Source organism: Ornithorhynchus anatinus, chromosome 20 (assembly GCF_004115215.2).
Source record: "Ornithorhynchus anatinus isolate Pmale09 chromosome 20, mOrnAna1.pri.v4, whole genome shotgun sequence".
Lineage (NCBI taxonomy): Eukaryota > Metazoa > Chordata > Mammalia > Monotremata > Ornithorhynchidae > Ornithorhynchus > Ornithorhynchus anatinus.
The window spans coordinates 30,516,551-30,531,283 of NC_041747.1; the positions used below are offsets into that span (position 1 = coordinate 30,516,551).

Consider the following 14,733-nt stretch of genomic DNA (forward strand, 5'->3'; position numbering starts at 1 on the left):
TTTTCCTGCCAGCTCCCCCCCAGTTATCAGTCTGTGTTCAAGTGGGGTTTACGAGGGATTCCATAGGTGGGTGGGCTGTTCCTATTGTTCTAGCTTCCCTGGGTTCTGCTGATGGCTCATACCTCGGTTGACTACCTAGGCACAGCCATGGATGCGCTCAACAGTATGCAGAATTTCTTACGTGGCCGCCCGAAGACCTTCAAGTCACTGGAGAATGCAATAGAGTGGAGGTAGCGTGCTTGTTTTGTAGCGTTTTCCTTGTTGACCTTTGACATGAATGTCACAGTTGAGAGCAGCAAGTCTACTGACTTCTCTCTTCAGTTTGGCAGTCGGGGGTCGGTGTGGGCACGGAAGTTGGGGCAAGCCTAGGTTGGCTGAGATTAACACCTGACCGTCCCATACCTGGAAACGATAGAAAACCCAGACTTTTCGAGACCCGGACGGAGGCTAAATCCCCGTGGCCTCCACCCCGGCACCGAGCCGGGTGAGAATCCATCTGTTGCTCTCCAGGGAGGCCGCTTCCAGCGAAAGAACAGATCTTGTCTCCCGGCAGTTGTTCCTCACCTCACACCTTAGACTCTCTTCCCACAAATTCCCCAAGCCCATTTCTCTCGTAAAAATGAAGGGTGGGACTAGAAGTGCACAGGGGAGAAGTCAAATGAAAGGGAAAATGAGACCGAAGGGAACGAATGGGGTTGAGAGATCACAGAGGGATAAACTTGGTTCCGTGGCTGGCCAAGTTGTTTCAGAGCCACTGAGCTTTGGATCTTACCTTTTTTCAAGGAGGGAAAAGAAAGGGGCAAGTGTCAGCAAAAATAGATTAGATTTCACTGATTGCCTGCTCACAATATTGTAAACCCCTGACTAGTTTGGAAGACACTTGAGTGCAGGGATCGGTTCTACTCTGTTGTCGTCTCATCATCATCAGTGGTATCTATAGAGGGCTTACTCTGTGCAGAGCCCTGTGCCGAGCGCTTGGGAGAGTAGAGTACAGCAGAGTCGGTCCCTGCCTGCAGACTAGAGACGAGCTTATACTCTCCCAAGCACTTGGTGTGGTGCTCTATATACAGTAAACAAGCAGGAAATACCACTGATTGAGCGATCGATGGATGGCTCAAATAATTACAGAAAAAAAGATAGGTCTCCCTAATCTAGATTGACCAACTCCGGGCTGAGCCTTGGGGAGATATAGGAAAGGGACACCTGCTACTGGATTCTGCCGGGTCTTGCGAGGAGCATCGCTGCCTCGCATCTCATCCCACCTGCCGCTCCGTGTCACCAAACTTGGAAATCTGTGGTCGGTTTTAGCCATAAGGGAAGCGTAGCTTTGCGCTTGATTATCCGCTGCAAACAATTTCGAAACTTGCTGCCGTAGATTGCCGATTTCATACTGCATTTGATCACAGTCCATGTACACCTTGCTTCCTTGTTTTAATGGAAGAGGCGATTGTGACTTTTGAGGGACCACAGAGAGAATCATCAACTTGGCTTTGGTCACCTAGGTGACCTAGATGGAAAGCTCATCCTCTAGACTGTAAGCTCATTGTGGGCAGGGAATGTGTCTGCCAACTCTGTAATATTGTACTCTCGGGAGAACTTAGCACAGTGCCTTGCGCACAGTAAACGCTTAATAAATATGATTGATGATTGAGTGACTGACTACATGGCACAGTGAAATGTGGAATAATGCTTTCTGGGTTATCTCCTCCCCCTTTCCTCATATTTCCCTATTCTCCCTCTCCAGTGTGAAGAGCGGTCAGATAAGGAATCTGGAATCTGCGCGAGTTTCTATGGTTGGCCAAGTAAAACAGTAGGTTCCGTTCTTTGTCTTAATCATGCTCGAACATTAAAACAGAATCCGGCAATGGTCATTCATTTACTGGTATCATCACCAAAAGGGGATGACTTCATCATTTGTCAAGTGGATTTTGGAAATGACCCAGTGCCCACAGCAAGTTTTGTAAATAATTTTTAGGCAATTTTTACAGCATCGCCCAATACAAAACTCCACAGTGGATCTGGGCCCACTCTAGGAGTAAAAAACTGGGAAACGTAAGAAACGGCTCAGGAATTTTAGTTCTGAGGGGCTGCCGGTAATGTCATTGCTTCTAGGCGGGCCCGCGATTCTGGCTATGAAGCAAGGGCAGTGTGTCGAATGGATGGGGAGGGCCAACGGGGCTAGAAGCAGGCGGGCACTTCTGCTCTCTGGGCTTGGCAGCGGTAGGCCCTCTCATTGCGGCCATTCGGCGATAATTAAGCGGTCTCGGTCTGCTAAAGCGCTGGCATAAATAGAGGCTCTTCGGATCGGATGCCATCCCCAGCCCACCCTCAGGGCCCACAGTCTAAGAGGAAGGGAAAAATGAGTGTTTTATCCCCACCTGATAGGTGAGGAAACAGGCACGGAGTTGTGAAGTGACTTGTCCAAGGGCTCACGGTGGGCAGGTAGCAGAACCAGGACTAGAACCGAAGTCCTCTAACTCCCAGGCCGCTGCTGTCCCTGGTGTGAGTGGAAATATTTATTTGCCTGACAACATTCCCGATAGTTAAAATCCTTCATAGATATTTGGGTTCGTGCACATAGCATCTCTGAGTCCTTTATTCACCCTGACCTCAGCCTCTCTTGAATGTACATAAGCACTTACGTACATATCCGTAATTTCTTACGCTCAATGAATAGAATGTTTTGATGACTGTAAGAGATGGCTGATGACTTTCTCCCGGCTTTATAGCTAAGAGAGCCAAGGCACCAGAAAGAGCAAGAGTAAGGGATTTGCACCAAGTGAGAACAGTGTTCTTGTAACTCATAACGTGGCTGTTTGTGTACGAGGACATGTCAGTGGAGTTCATAGGCTGAAGACCAAGCTTCATCAAGTCCAACCTTCTCTGCTGACCAGGCGCAGTTCCTCTTTGGAACCCAGCAAGGCTAAGGGCGAGAGCTGGGCTAGTGTTTGGGGATTTTTTTTGGTGTGTGTCTTTATGTATACGTGCATTTACGTCTGTTTGTATATGTGCACGCACACGTACACAGATAATTTCATGTTTGTATTCGGAGTGTGAGTGTGAGTTCCGGCAGACCGACGGTTTTATTTTCGACGTTTGGTTAGGTTAATCCTGAACTAAACTGGTCGGTTCAAATCGGGACAGGATTTGATCTTCCCACAAGATCGAGCTGCCTCAGGTCCGCTTGTAAAACTCTGGAAAATAAAGTCTTTTCACCCAACTCTTTCTCAGGGGGGTTGGAAGGATGAGCGAATATTTGATTATGAAATACTCTGCAGTTAGGGTGGGCTCATTGAGCTGATAAAGTCCTCAAGGGCAAGGTCCAAAGCTCTTATTTCTGTAGCACATTCCCAAACATCTGGTACCAGGCTTTGCACATAGTGCTGTTGGTGATGGTGATAAGGAAGCACTAGGTTATTTCAGTAATAGAGAGCGGTGCGTGTGTGGATGTGTGCATGCGTGTTTTAACATTTTTTCTCTTTACACCAGGTGTGAGGGGACGACTAGTCCAGAAGTCTCTAAAGCCATAGAAGAAGGGATCATAGAGGAGGAAGAGGAAGATGACGAGGGGGGCGAATCTGTCAACAAAAGGAAGAAGGAAGATGATACTGAGGTAGGCAAGGGTTGTTGCGCTCTAACGAAAGGAGCGTGAAGTGGTACGATAGGCGGTGGGGGACAGCTCTCTTCTCTTTCCACGGAGAAATGGACCGCAGTGGATGGAGATAAGCTTCAGCAGGAAACCTTCGGGTTGACATTGGAAAGAATTTCCTGTAGGGTTGAACGAAACCAGGCCAAGGGAGGCCCGTGGGTGGGCTCGGGGAGTGAGTTAGTGTCCAGGTGTTGGCTTGGGCCGAGCGTGGGCCAGGTTGGCAGGCGATGGCTGAAGGAATGAACGAAAGTATTTCCGCTGCCATTGTCGAGATGGCCCGGGTGAGGAAGAGCCCACCTCTTGCTGAAGCTGCCCCCTGTCCCCTTCTCTCTTTTTCTCTCCTGTCGGCCTCTGCCCCGGCCAGCACCACTCTGTTCCATAGAGTGGCCACCTGTGTGCCACTTCTTCTGCCAGCTCCTCCTTCCAGGGGCTTCAGACCTTCAAAGGCACAGCATTTGGCCCCCTGTTTTCTCCCCGCCTCAGCAGACTGCCCTTCTGGTGAAGTTCACCCCCCGTCTCTTACAACCCTGCATTAAAGCTCTCTTTACTGCATGGGCCCGATCTCTATGTATCTGGCAGCAAAGCTGTGGGTTGAGTGAGTTGAGGAGTTCTGGGGAGCAGGTTTGAGCAGAGTGTGGTTGAGCAACCTCCAGGTCGGGTTCTATGCGGCTCTCTGGAGCAAAGGGCTTTTCCCCTTTTACCTGACTTTAATGATTATTTGCCCCGGGCAAGGAGGCAGCTAACAATGTCCATTTAGTAGTAAATAACTCTTCTTGAGCAGTTCTGTCCTCAGTTAAGCTATAAAATGTAAACTTCAAAACAGGACGATCATACCACACCTGATATGACTGTCAGGTTTCCCTCTTGATAAGCGTTTTGAGTGGGCAGTCTGACTGTCTCTCAGTCTGAGTGAGCATAGACATATGCTGAAACTCTTATTCTCCATCCACACAGTGCCAGATTCCCCTTCTTTTATTCCCTGCCTAGCGGGAACAATTCCTACAAACTTTTGTCAGCCACACCGGAAAGCAGACGCTTCATTCTTCAGCAGTACAAGCAGAATGAAGGGACGATTTGTGAAAGGAGCCCATGCCTTCCCCAAAGCAGGTCCTCGGGGGTGTTTACACGATGAAGACAGCAGCACGGCCAAGGGGGAGGGACTGGGAGTCGGGACACCTGGGTTCGTGATCTAGGTGAGAGAGAGAACAGATATTGACTCCCCATTTTATAGGTGAGGAAACTGAGGCCCAGAGAAATTAAGTGACTTACTCAAGGTCACACAGCAGGCAAGTGGCAGAGCCAGGATTAGAACCCAGGTCCTCTGACTTCCAGGCCTGTAAGCTTTCCGCTAGACCACACCGCTTCTTTTGCTCTCCTCATTGCCCTCTGAGAATGCTCAGCAGATCTAAGACGATAGCCCATCCTGCCTCCAAAACCTCCAGTCAGGGGTCCTGGGGCTCTCTTCATTTTCATTCATTCCATTGGTCTGGATTCCCGACTCCTCCTCTTTGACTGAAAAGCCCCCAGGACATCTTCAACGAAATCCAAATGATGTACGTCTCAAGTCTGCCCGGAAGCCTTTGCCTTTCCCAAGAGGACTTTTGAGATCAGCTTGGTGATTTTGAGATCAGGCTTGAGCATTAATCAATCAATCAATCAGCGGTCTTTACCGAGTCCTTAGTGTATGCAGAGCACTGGACTAAGCGCTTGGGCGAGTACAGCATGACAGAGTTGGAAGACGTGTTCTTTGCCCACTGGGGAAAGTCTAGAGGGGAAAATTCAGCTTTATCTGGGGAAGGGAGACTGGTCGGCCTGTTTACTGCACAGCATAACAATTTGTGGCTCATCATCGTCAGCGGAGAGGGACTCGTAAAGGGTTGCCGCTCTCGGAACAGCTCTTAAAGGTCGGGCCAGTGGACCCGCTAGATTTTAAGTTCCTGGAGGGCAGGACCCATGTCTGTCAATTGTATTCTTCTCTCCCAAGTGCAGAGTTCTGCCCTTCGGGGGGCGCTCCGTAAATGCGATCGATGTGAATCCAAAAAGCATATTTGCTCGAGGTCCGGGTTGACTCTCGATGCCTGATAGAGATTTTCCTTCTGAGTAGATCATCTGGGGCCAAAGCCAGCTTGGCAATGGTCAACAAGTCAATCAATCGTTCAGTCAGTCAGTAAATCATATTTGTTGAGTGTTTACTGTATGCGAAGCACTGTACCAAGTTCTTGGAGAGTACAGTGTAACAGAGTCGGTAGACACATTCCCTGCCCACACTGAGCTTTAAAATACGAATATGTACCTAAGTGCTGCGGGGCTGAGGGAGGGGTGAATAAAGGCTGCAAATTCAAGTGCCAGGCCGACGCAGAAGGGAGCGGGAGAAGGGGAAATGACGGCTTAGACGAGGAAGGGCTCTCGGAGGAGGTGGTCTTTCAGTCAGACTTTGAAGGTGGGGAGAGTAACTGTCGGATATGGAGAGGGAGGTTCCAGACCTGAGTTGGGACGTGGGCTAGAGATTGGCGGCGAGATAGGTGAGATCGAGGTACAGTGAGTAGGTTGGCATTAGAGAAGCCAGGTGTGCGGATTGGGTTGGAGTAGGAGAGCAGCAAGGAAAGATAGGAGGGGGAAAGGTGATGGAGGGCAGAGAACTGCTGTTATTGGGTCATGGCAGGGGTCCATCTCGTTCGGCCAGTGCCCTGAGTCTGGTAGGAGCAACGGGGTGGTGGGTTGCTCTTCTGGACCTCCATCCTGATGTTTCTGGGAAGGCCATCCAACATCCCGAACTTTTCCAGAGTCTGTCTCTTCCCCTAAGGGAATCTTTTGGTTTTATCTTGTCGGGGTGCCGGGCCATGCTTGGAATCGGTGTTAGCTTTCTTTCCCCCGAGTGGCCTCCCCCGCAGCCGCCAGTCATGGTATCTTTCTCCCCACTGGGCTGCTCTCAGACTCAGCCCCCGTTTCCATCTTTCCATCCCAACCTCTCCAGACCAAGAAAGACCACCCGTACACTTGGAGGATCGAGCTCGCCAAAACCGAAAAGTACTGGGATGGCTGGTTCCGGGGTCTGTCCAACCTCTTCCTTAGCTGCCCGAGTCCCAAATTGCTGCTTCTGGCAGGTAAGACCACAAGTGAGACCCAACTGCTGGTTCTGTTTTATTGATACATGGAATTAGCCACCGGTATGCAGCGTTTGAGGGGAGAGAGAAAAGAGGTTGGGATGGTCTGTGGGTCGTTTCATTTGGAGAAATGAGGCAACGGGATCATTTTGTTTCCCTGGCCCAGATCGAACCCCTGTGCACAAAGAGCGGTGGGACACTTTCAGGTTCTCTTGAAAAGTAGGGAGGTGGCAATTTTGAACGTGAGGTGAGAGTTTGGCTGGAATAAGGACAAGTCCCTCCTTTCTCCCCAAAGTTTGACTCTGTAGTCCCTTAGGTGTGGTGTGGTTTTGGGCCTCATTTGGGGTGGGGTGAGGGCAGAGAGGAGATTGGGGCTCTGCAGATCCACCCCACAGTTGGACTCAAGCCCCAGAACTACTGCCCCAGCCAGTGCCTTACTGGGGACCAATGTCCCACGCAGGCTGGGGGCGGGGCGGGGGTGGAGACCTCAAGATCTCGGAGGTTTTACTGGGCGAGGGACGCACGTACGTCTCAGGCGGTGGCCACCTTCCCTTTCGGTGCGTGATGCGGGGGGCTGCAGCCGGATTCCACCCTCACACGTTGACTTGCTTTGTTTCAGGTGTGGATAGGCTGGATAAAGACCTGACCATTGGGCAGATGCAAGGTAAGGACTTGGTGTTGTGGCCTCGTCGGCTGTATCGAGGGATTGAGCAGGCTTGGAGGAGATAAATGGAGCGGGGTCGAGGGGGCGCCGGTACTTGATTGTTTGGGGCCCCGGATCTTCCGTGGAGACAGGAGTTGTCTGTCCCTGTGTAGAGAGAGAATGCTTTTGGACCTTCGTCCCTTTAGCGCATGCCACGCAGGTAGCGCTCGGCCCTTTCCCACACCACCAGAGCCCTCTCCGGTTGGAACCGGGGAGGGTTGGGTGGGGGATTGAAGAGTGTAACCATTTTCAGGGATGGGGCAAAACTTGCAGAGTAAATCCTAAACCCCCTGGCAACCCCAAACCCGCTCAATCACATGTTAGGGGCTCTCCCCCGGGAAGCCGAGAAGCCCACTACTGGGGCCAGTGCCACCGATCGAACTTTCGGATGGAGGGAAAATTAAAAACCATCACTTGCGGTTTCTGAGCGAGTGCTTAACCCGGAAAGCGATTGAAGAGTGGGTGGAAATGATCGAGGAAAGCCTTATCTGAAGTCGCAGGCGTGCCTTTGAGGAGCACGGGAGACGGTCAGATGTGGGTGCCTCATAACCGTGCCGTAAGCTGTTGAAGAGGTAGCGTGGCCTAGTGAAAAGAGCACAGGCTCTGGGAATCGGGAGGCCTGGGTTCTCATTCGGGCTCTGCCGCTTGCTTGCTGTGTGAGACTCAGTTTCCTCATCAGTAAAATAGAGACTAAAACCCCGTTTTTCCTCCCCCTTAGACGGTGTGCCCCATGGGTAATGGGGACTGTGACCGATCTGATTGTACTGTTTCTACCCCAGTGCTTAAATGCAGTGCTTGGCACATAGTAAGTGCTCAATAAATGCCATTGACTGATTGATAAGAAGTGCTTAACAAATACCACCGTTATCATTATCATCACTGTTATAGTGTTATTATTACTCCAAGGGCATTTTGAAGGCTTTCGTGGGAGCGGCCCCTCCTGCGTCCCCGCCGGGCCGATCACTAGTTATGGGCCGGACCCCAGACTCAGACACCAGGTGTTCAGTGGTAGCTGTTATTAAGTGCTTTCCGTATACTTAGCTCGGGAGAGCCGGGAAGGAGAGGTGAAGTTGGATGGAGTTCTCGGGCTCCGGAGAATGCACGGTTGGCAGCCCCACGGCTCCCTGTAGTGATGGTTGAAGATCCCACCTCAACGTGCAGGTCCACTTTTATGGCACTTCCAGTCCGTTCACTGTTGCAAACTGCAGAGGTGCTCGTTTTTGCCTCTTGTCCTTAGCCCTTGACCCTTGGGTACAGCAGCAGGTGGTCACAAAACGAGTTCCCTTCACACGATGTCGAGTTCTGCGGAGATTCGGTTCCCTGGCACGCCACCAGTTCGTCAGTTCCATGTCCAGGGTTACTTGGGGTTCACTTGGGGTTTGGCTGGGCATCGGTGACTGGGCAGATGGGCTCAGACCCACAGATCAAAGCCCGAGGGGAATGAGGCGAAGAGCAGCCGGGCTGTGGGCGAGACACCGCGCAGCTGAGTCGGGATCGAAGGTGCGGCCCACGTGGCCGCACTGAGCCGCGGTGCTCTCTGCGACCAACCGCCTCTCCGTCCCGGCAAGGGAAAGGACTGGCGGATCCGCTCCGCCTGGATTGGCCCCGGGGAGGAGAGTTGGCACCGCCCTCATCGTGGTTTTCCTGCCTCTCTGTGTTCTCCAGGAAAGTTCCAGATGCAGGTACTTCCTCAGTGTGGTCACGCGGTGCACGAAGATGCTCCAGACAAAGTGAGTTTGAGTTGCTCGTTGGCCTTTCTGTCTGCTCCTTGTCTGGAGCTGGGAGAGGGGCAGGAGAAGGACGAGGGCCGGGGACAAGGGGATGGTAAAAGGTAGTCTTTGTTGCCCATTTCCTTCCTCTGAGATCGATCCCCTAGCTGACTTCCAGGCACCCTCCTGCCCATTCGCTGAAGACAGAACTGGTTTGGCTCCAGAGAAGTGGATTATTTCTTACTAAATCTCTGGGGGCCCAATCGGGGTAACGAGGACCAGTTCATATCGTGCCCCTCAGGGGGCCGGGGAGCAGGGCGGTATGTCGCGTATGGGTCTGCCCCGCCAACCGAGGAGTGGGAAGACAGTTCCGGGTACCCCTTCCCCTCTGCGTCCCCTGTGCCCACAGGCTGGCAGGCTGCTCCTCGGCTTGGGGGGTGGCCATCCACCTTGGGCTGAGGTGGAGAAGGAGGAGGCAGCAAAGCCACTCCCCCTGCCCGGATGAAGTGGGATTTACTGCTTGAGGGAGGAGGAGAAGGTTGTGGAAATGAAAGGGTCGTTGGGGATCTTGCTCCTTGCGGGCCATGGCTGCTGCCCCCAGGCCAGCCAGCTCACTCCCAGTGAGGTGGCTTCCTCCAAAGGGGAGATCGTGCTCCATCCTGCCTGGTGGGAACTCTCACCCCCTGAAAACAGTGGCCAGTCAGAAAACCGCAGGGCCGCCTCCTGCTGCTGGAGGGGCTGGGATTGTCCCCGGGCGGGGCTCGGGGCTCGTGCTCCCCGCCGCCTGATCTGGACCCCTGAAACGACCTGGCCTCTAGCCCCTCTGCACGGTAGCCGTCGCCTCCGCGTTCACTGAGTCGAGTTTTTCCGGTCCTCTCTCCTCGTCGCAGGTAGCTGAAGCCGTCGCCACTTTCTTGATCCGTCACAGGTTCGCTGAGCCAATTGGAGGATTCCAATGGTAAGGACGGGGTTTCGGGCTCGTCCTTCCCTTCCTTCACCCTTAGGAGACTCTCAGCCGCAAGACCGAAATGGGACGAGGCAGGAACCGTCGTCTCCAAAACTCGGGCCCTGAACGTAGAATGCCCGATGTCCCCGGGGGTAGGGAGCGTGACTTCTACTTACATTGTGTGGTCCCACGGCCCTTGTACGGTGCCCCGCGCACAGACCGCTCAAAGACGAGGAAGGAAGTGATGATCAACAGGGGCCTAGTGCCGCCACGTTCTGGCAGGTCCGACGCACCAGAAACCGCAGGCTCCCGTCCCTGCCCGTAGGGTCAGAAATGATTTAGCCAAGTTTGTGGGGAATAAATAGATCCAGGCAGGGTCATTCGAGGGAAAAGTTGGGGACCTTGGGAGGTCCATCCCAAACGTGAGGTGGATATCTAGGAAGGCGCCCAGCACCCGGTTCCTACCTACTTCCCGGGGCCCCGGGACTTCTCAGACTTGGTGTTTGGATGGAGGGCAGCGGTGACCTCCTCGCCATGTCTCACGATCACTACTCTGTCCTTAGTCACCTTGAGCTCTCGGCCGTCTCCGGCGCCGTAGGCCGCTCCCATCTCCCTGAAACACTGTCTGAATCTTGGATTCCCCAGCAACAGAGTTCTCTTCTGGTTTTCCTCCTACCTCTCTGACTGCTTGTCCTCGGTCTCTTTCGCTGGCTCTCTTTTTAATATGGTATTGAAGCACTTACTGCATCGCAGGCGCTTTACTGAGCGCTGAGATAGATACAGACTAATGGGGTTGGATGCAGTCCACGTCCCACATGGGGGACTGCGGTGTCCCTCGAGGTTCCCTTCCGGGGACGACCTCCCCCTTCTCCCTTTCTGGCCTCTCCTTCGGTTTGCTCGTCCGACTCCTACCACCCTGCCGGGTGCCGGGACCGGGGATCTACGGCTAGGCCCCCCGACCCCGCAAGGCTCTTCGGAGATCCGAGAGGAAGACGGCGGTCTGTGGGAGGTATGTTCCTAACACTAATGAGTGTCTTTTTTCTCTTTTCCTTCCCACAGCGTGTTCCCGGCTTGCTAGGTTCCGGCATTCTTCAGCCCCCACTTCCTCTGTAAATAAAGTGCATCGGAGGGAGGCCCGCGTGGCCCGTCCGTGACCATTCCTCTCCCCAGTCTGGCAAGGAGATCTTGGCTTCAGCTCGTCGGCAGAACTAGCCTCCCCGCTCGCGTGGAATCCTGCCAGACGCCTCCCGCCGGGTCTCTGCGTCTCGGTTTCCATCTGCTCTCTTAAGGCAGTGTCCGCGCTCCGCCTCTGCCCCATCCCGCCCCCCTCCTAGGTCCGGAGCCACCGCTGGCCCGTTGCCCACAGACCCGAGTCAGGACGGGCGCCTTCTTACGGGATTGTTCTCTCGGAGGAAATTCTCAAAGGGCCGAGCTCTGGCTCCCGACTTTTCCATCAGCAGAAGTGAACCCAGCCTGGCCCCAGCAGCCTCTCTCTTTCCGCCTCTGCTCCCGGGACCGTAAACGACCCGTCCGGGCCCGGGCCCGAGTCCCAGAGCCCCAGGTGAGGCGTTGGCGTGGCCCGTTAGCGTCTTTCCCCGGGCTGAAGGAAGGTTGCTCCTAGAACACCGAGTCCTGTGCGGCCAGGGTGCCCTGCCCGCCTGCCTGCCTCCCTGCCCGTCCGCCCGCCCGCCCTTCCGCCCGCCGGCTGGACTCCCCACTGAGAGCAGTAGGGCAGATGCCCTAGGAGACAGGATGGGTGCGTGGCGGCATGAGAGCCGGGTTGCTGTTTTCTTTGTGTTTTTTACCCTTCCAGACTGGGGTGTCGAGATGTTTTTGCCGTGCTTTTGTTCAGGTGCATTTTGGTCTGGTAGTGGAATGGGCCCGCGCCAGGTCTGAAAGAAGCAGGTTTTGGGGTGGGGCGGCGGCCAGAGGGGAGGGGAGCCTTAGATGACTGTGTTCCGAGGGGGCGGAATGGCTGGAGAACCTGGCCTCGGCACCCAACTTGCCCTGCCCCTTGCCACTCAGCCCGAGGCGTCTGCTACTGCTCAGCCCGCCACTTGCAGCCTTCTCTTGGGGGCGGAGATTTCTGGGGCAACAGATTGACTTTGTTCCAGAGTCTGACCCGTGCGGGACACCCCATTTAGAGGAACGGAGTCGTCATGACGGACGGGGATATCGTTAAGTCCCGGTCGCTCCAGGGGCAGAGGGGCGGGGAGAAGGCAAAACCCATCACACGGAACCGCGGGCTGGGGGCAGGGGTAGGCCATCCCCAGCCCTTCCCGGGCAGCGGAAGCCGGCCTGCAGGACGGGAGAGAGCAGGGCTGGAAAGGGGAGCTTTGATACCTGCAGTTAATCCCCAGATTGAGAGTCGACTGGGGGCGTTCAGGTGAGTCTGCCTGGCTGGGCTTGGGTGCCTCCCGCATCCCGGCCTCTGTGCACTCAGCCGCGGAGTTTCCTTTTGTCATCCAGACCCTGGTGGGGGACACCGTCCACGACGCCCAGATCGATGGTTCTCCTCTGTCTCCACGTCACGTAGCCATAGGAACTGGGCGGTCAGACCAATCCCAGAGGCCCGGGCGGCAACCTCTCCCCGGCGTCAGGAAGGGAACGTCAGTGAGGGTGGGGAAGCCCGGGCCGCCCCCGAAGCCTTTTCCGTCTGTCGTAGGTGAAGCACTACAAGCAACCGTTCTGTCTGTTCTGCTGTGCAGTGGGCGCTTGGGAATCGATCGTCTGTTCCTTTGATATTTATGACCTGGTTTCAAAAGAATAAAGATTTCCCAACCCGCTCGGTGTCGGTGCGATCGGCGAAACTTCCATCCACCGCTTTCCGGCTGAATAACAGAGGACAAGGCGACGGGAGCGGGTCTCCGGTCGGCCCCGTTGGACCTGAGGCCGACCCGGGATCAAAGCCCGAGCTCGAACGTGCCGGACGCGTCCCCTGGCGAGGGGTCTCCGCTGTCTTCCTCCGGGAAAGGGAAGGGTTGGGTTTGAGGGGAGAGAGAGACTGCATGTGTGTGCGTACGCACATGCGTGTGTTGAGGGGGGAAGGGGGGAAGGTATTTGTGTGGATGGCGACGGGTAGGCAGTCTCAAGCTGAGAAATGCCGAACGCGTTTACGGAATCGTCCTTGGTTTCGAAGATGACGCTGCCGATGGTGAGAATGTATCCTTAGGTCACAGTGAGAAAACCTCTTGTAGACGGCACTCATCAGAACGTAGCAGGGCACCCTGTCTGGCCCCTAAGCATTCCGGGGATTTTGGGATGGTTGAGGGGAAACGTTGTGGGAGGGGTGGGGGTGTCCAATCGTTTTTATTGAGTGCTTACTGTGTGCCAGGCACTGTACTGAATGCTTGAGAGAGTAATGATAATGGTATTGCTAGGCGCTTACTACACTTCACAAGCCTTGGTATCATCTTTGACTCCTCTCTCTCCTTCGACCCGCACATTCAATCCGTCAGCCAATCCTGTCAGTCCCACCTTCACCACGTAGCTAAAATCCGCCCTCTCCCCACCATCCGGTCTGCTACCACGGTAGGACGGTCACTCGTCCTATCCCGCCTAGTTGACTGCATCGGCCTCCTTGCTGACCTCCCGACCTCTCCCCACTCCAGTCCCTACTTCGCTCTGCGGCCCGGATCATTCTACAGAAACTTCGTGACATTTTACCCCACACCTCAGAAAACTCTAGTGGTCGTCCATCCACTTCCGTGTCAAACAAAAACTCCTCACCCTTGGCTTTAAAGCACTCCGTCACTTTGCCCCCTCCTTATCTCACCTCGCTTCTCTTCTACAAGAGAAGCGCTCCTCTGGTGCTAACCTTCTCACTGGGCCTCCATTTCACCCGTTTCGCCGCCCCCTGGCTCGTGTCCCGCCTCTGGCCTGGATCCCCCTCCCTCCTCTAATCCCACAGACGACGACTCTACCCCTTTTTAAACCCTTACTGAAGGCCCGTCTCCTCCAAGAGGCCTTCCCAGACTAAGCCCCACTTTTCCTCATCTCCCACTCCCTTCTGCATTGCCCTGTTTTGCTCTCGGCCCCTCCCCCCCCCCCCCCAGCCCCACAACACTTATGTACATATCTGTAATTTTATTTATTTGTACTGATGTCTGTCTCCCCCCGCCCCAATAACAATAATTACAGAATTTAAGTGCTCACTCTGTGCCAAGCACTGTTCCAAGCTCTGGGGTAGATACAAGGTCATCAGGATGTCCCACGTGGGCTCACAGTCTTAGTCTTGATAGATTAAGCTTGATAGAGAAGCAGCGTGGCTCAGTGCTAAGAGCCCGGGCTTGGGAGTCAGAGGTGTTGGGTTTGAATCCCGGCTCTGCCACTTGTCAGCTGTGTGACTGTGGACAAGTCACTTCTCTGGGCCTCAGGGACCTCATCTGTAAAATGGGGATTAACTGTGTGCCTCACGTGGGACAACCTGATGACCCTATATTTCCCCCAGTGCTTAGAACAGTGCTCTGCACATAATAGGCGCTTAACAAATACCAACATTATTATTATTCTTCCCCATTTTACAGATGAGGGAACTGAGGCACAGAGAAGTTAAGTGGCTTGCCCAAGGTCACACAGCACCCTGTAGATGGTGTGTTTATTGTGTGCAGGGTTCATGGCTC

The 14,733-nt window shown here is 54.2% G+C and overlaps 1 protein-coding gene across 1 annotated transcript in view; it reads left to right on the forward strand.

Annotated features, from left to right (window-relative positions):
• PPME1 (protein phosphatase methylesterase 1) overlaps positions 1 to 12,897 on the forward strand; it is a 29,998-nt gene extending 17,101 nt beyond the window's left edge. The window contains exons 7-14 of the mRNA XM_029048202.2: positions 140 to 230; positions 1,745 to 1,810; positions 3,490 to 3,613; positions 6,624 to 6,753; positions 7,373 to 7,417; positions 9,122 to 9,186; positions 10,056 to 10,123; positions 11,171 to 12,897. Of these exons, the coding sequence (XP_028904035.1) occupies positions 140 to 230; positions 1,745 to 1,810; positions 3,490 to 3,613; positions 6,624 to 6,753; positions 7,373 to 7,417; positions 9,122 to 9,186; positions 10,056 to 10,123; positions 11,171 to 11,189 (608 nt within the window). The 3' untranslated portion in view covers positions 11,190 to 12,897. The remainder of the gene's footprint in view (positions 1 to 139; positions 231 to 1,744; positions 1,811 to 3,489; positions 3,614 to 6,623; positions 6,754 to 7,372; positions 7,418 to 9,121; positions 9,187 to 10,055; positions 10,124 to 11,170) is intronic.
• The last annotated feature ends 1,836 nt before the right edge of the window (positions 12,898 to 14,733 follow it).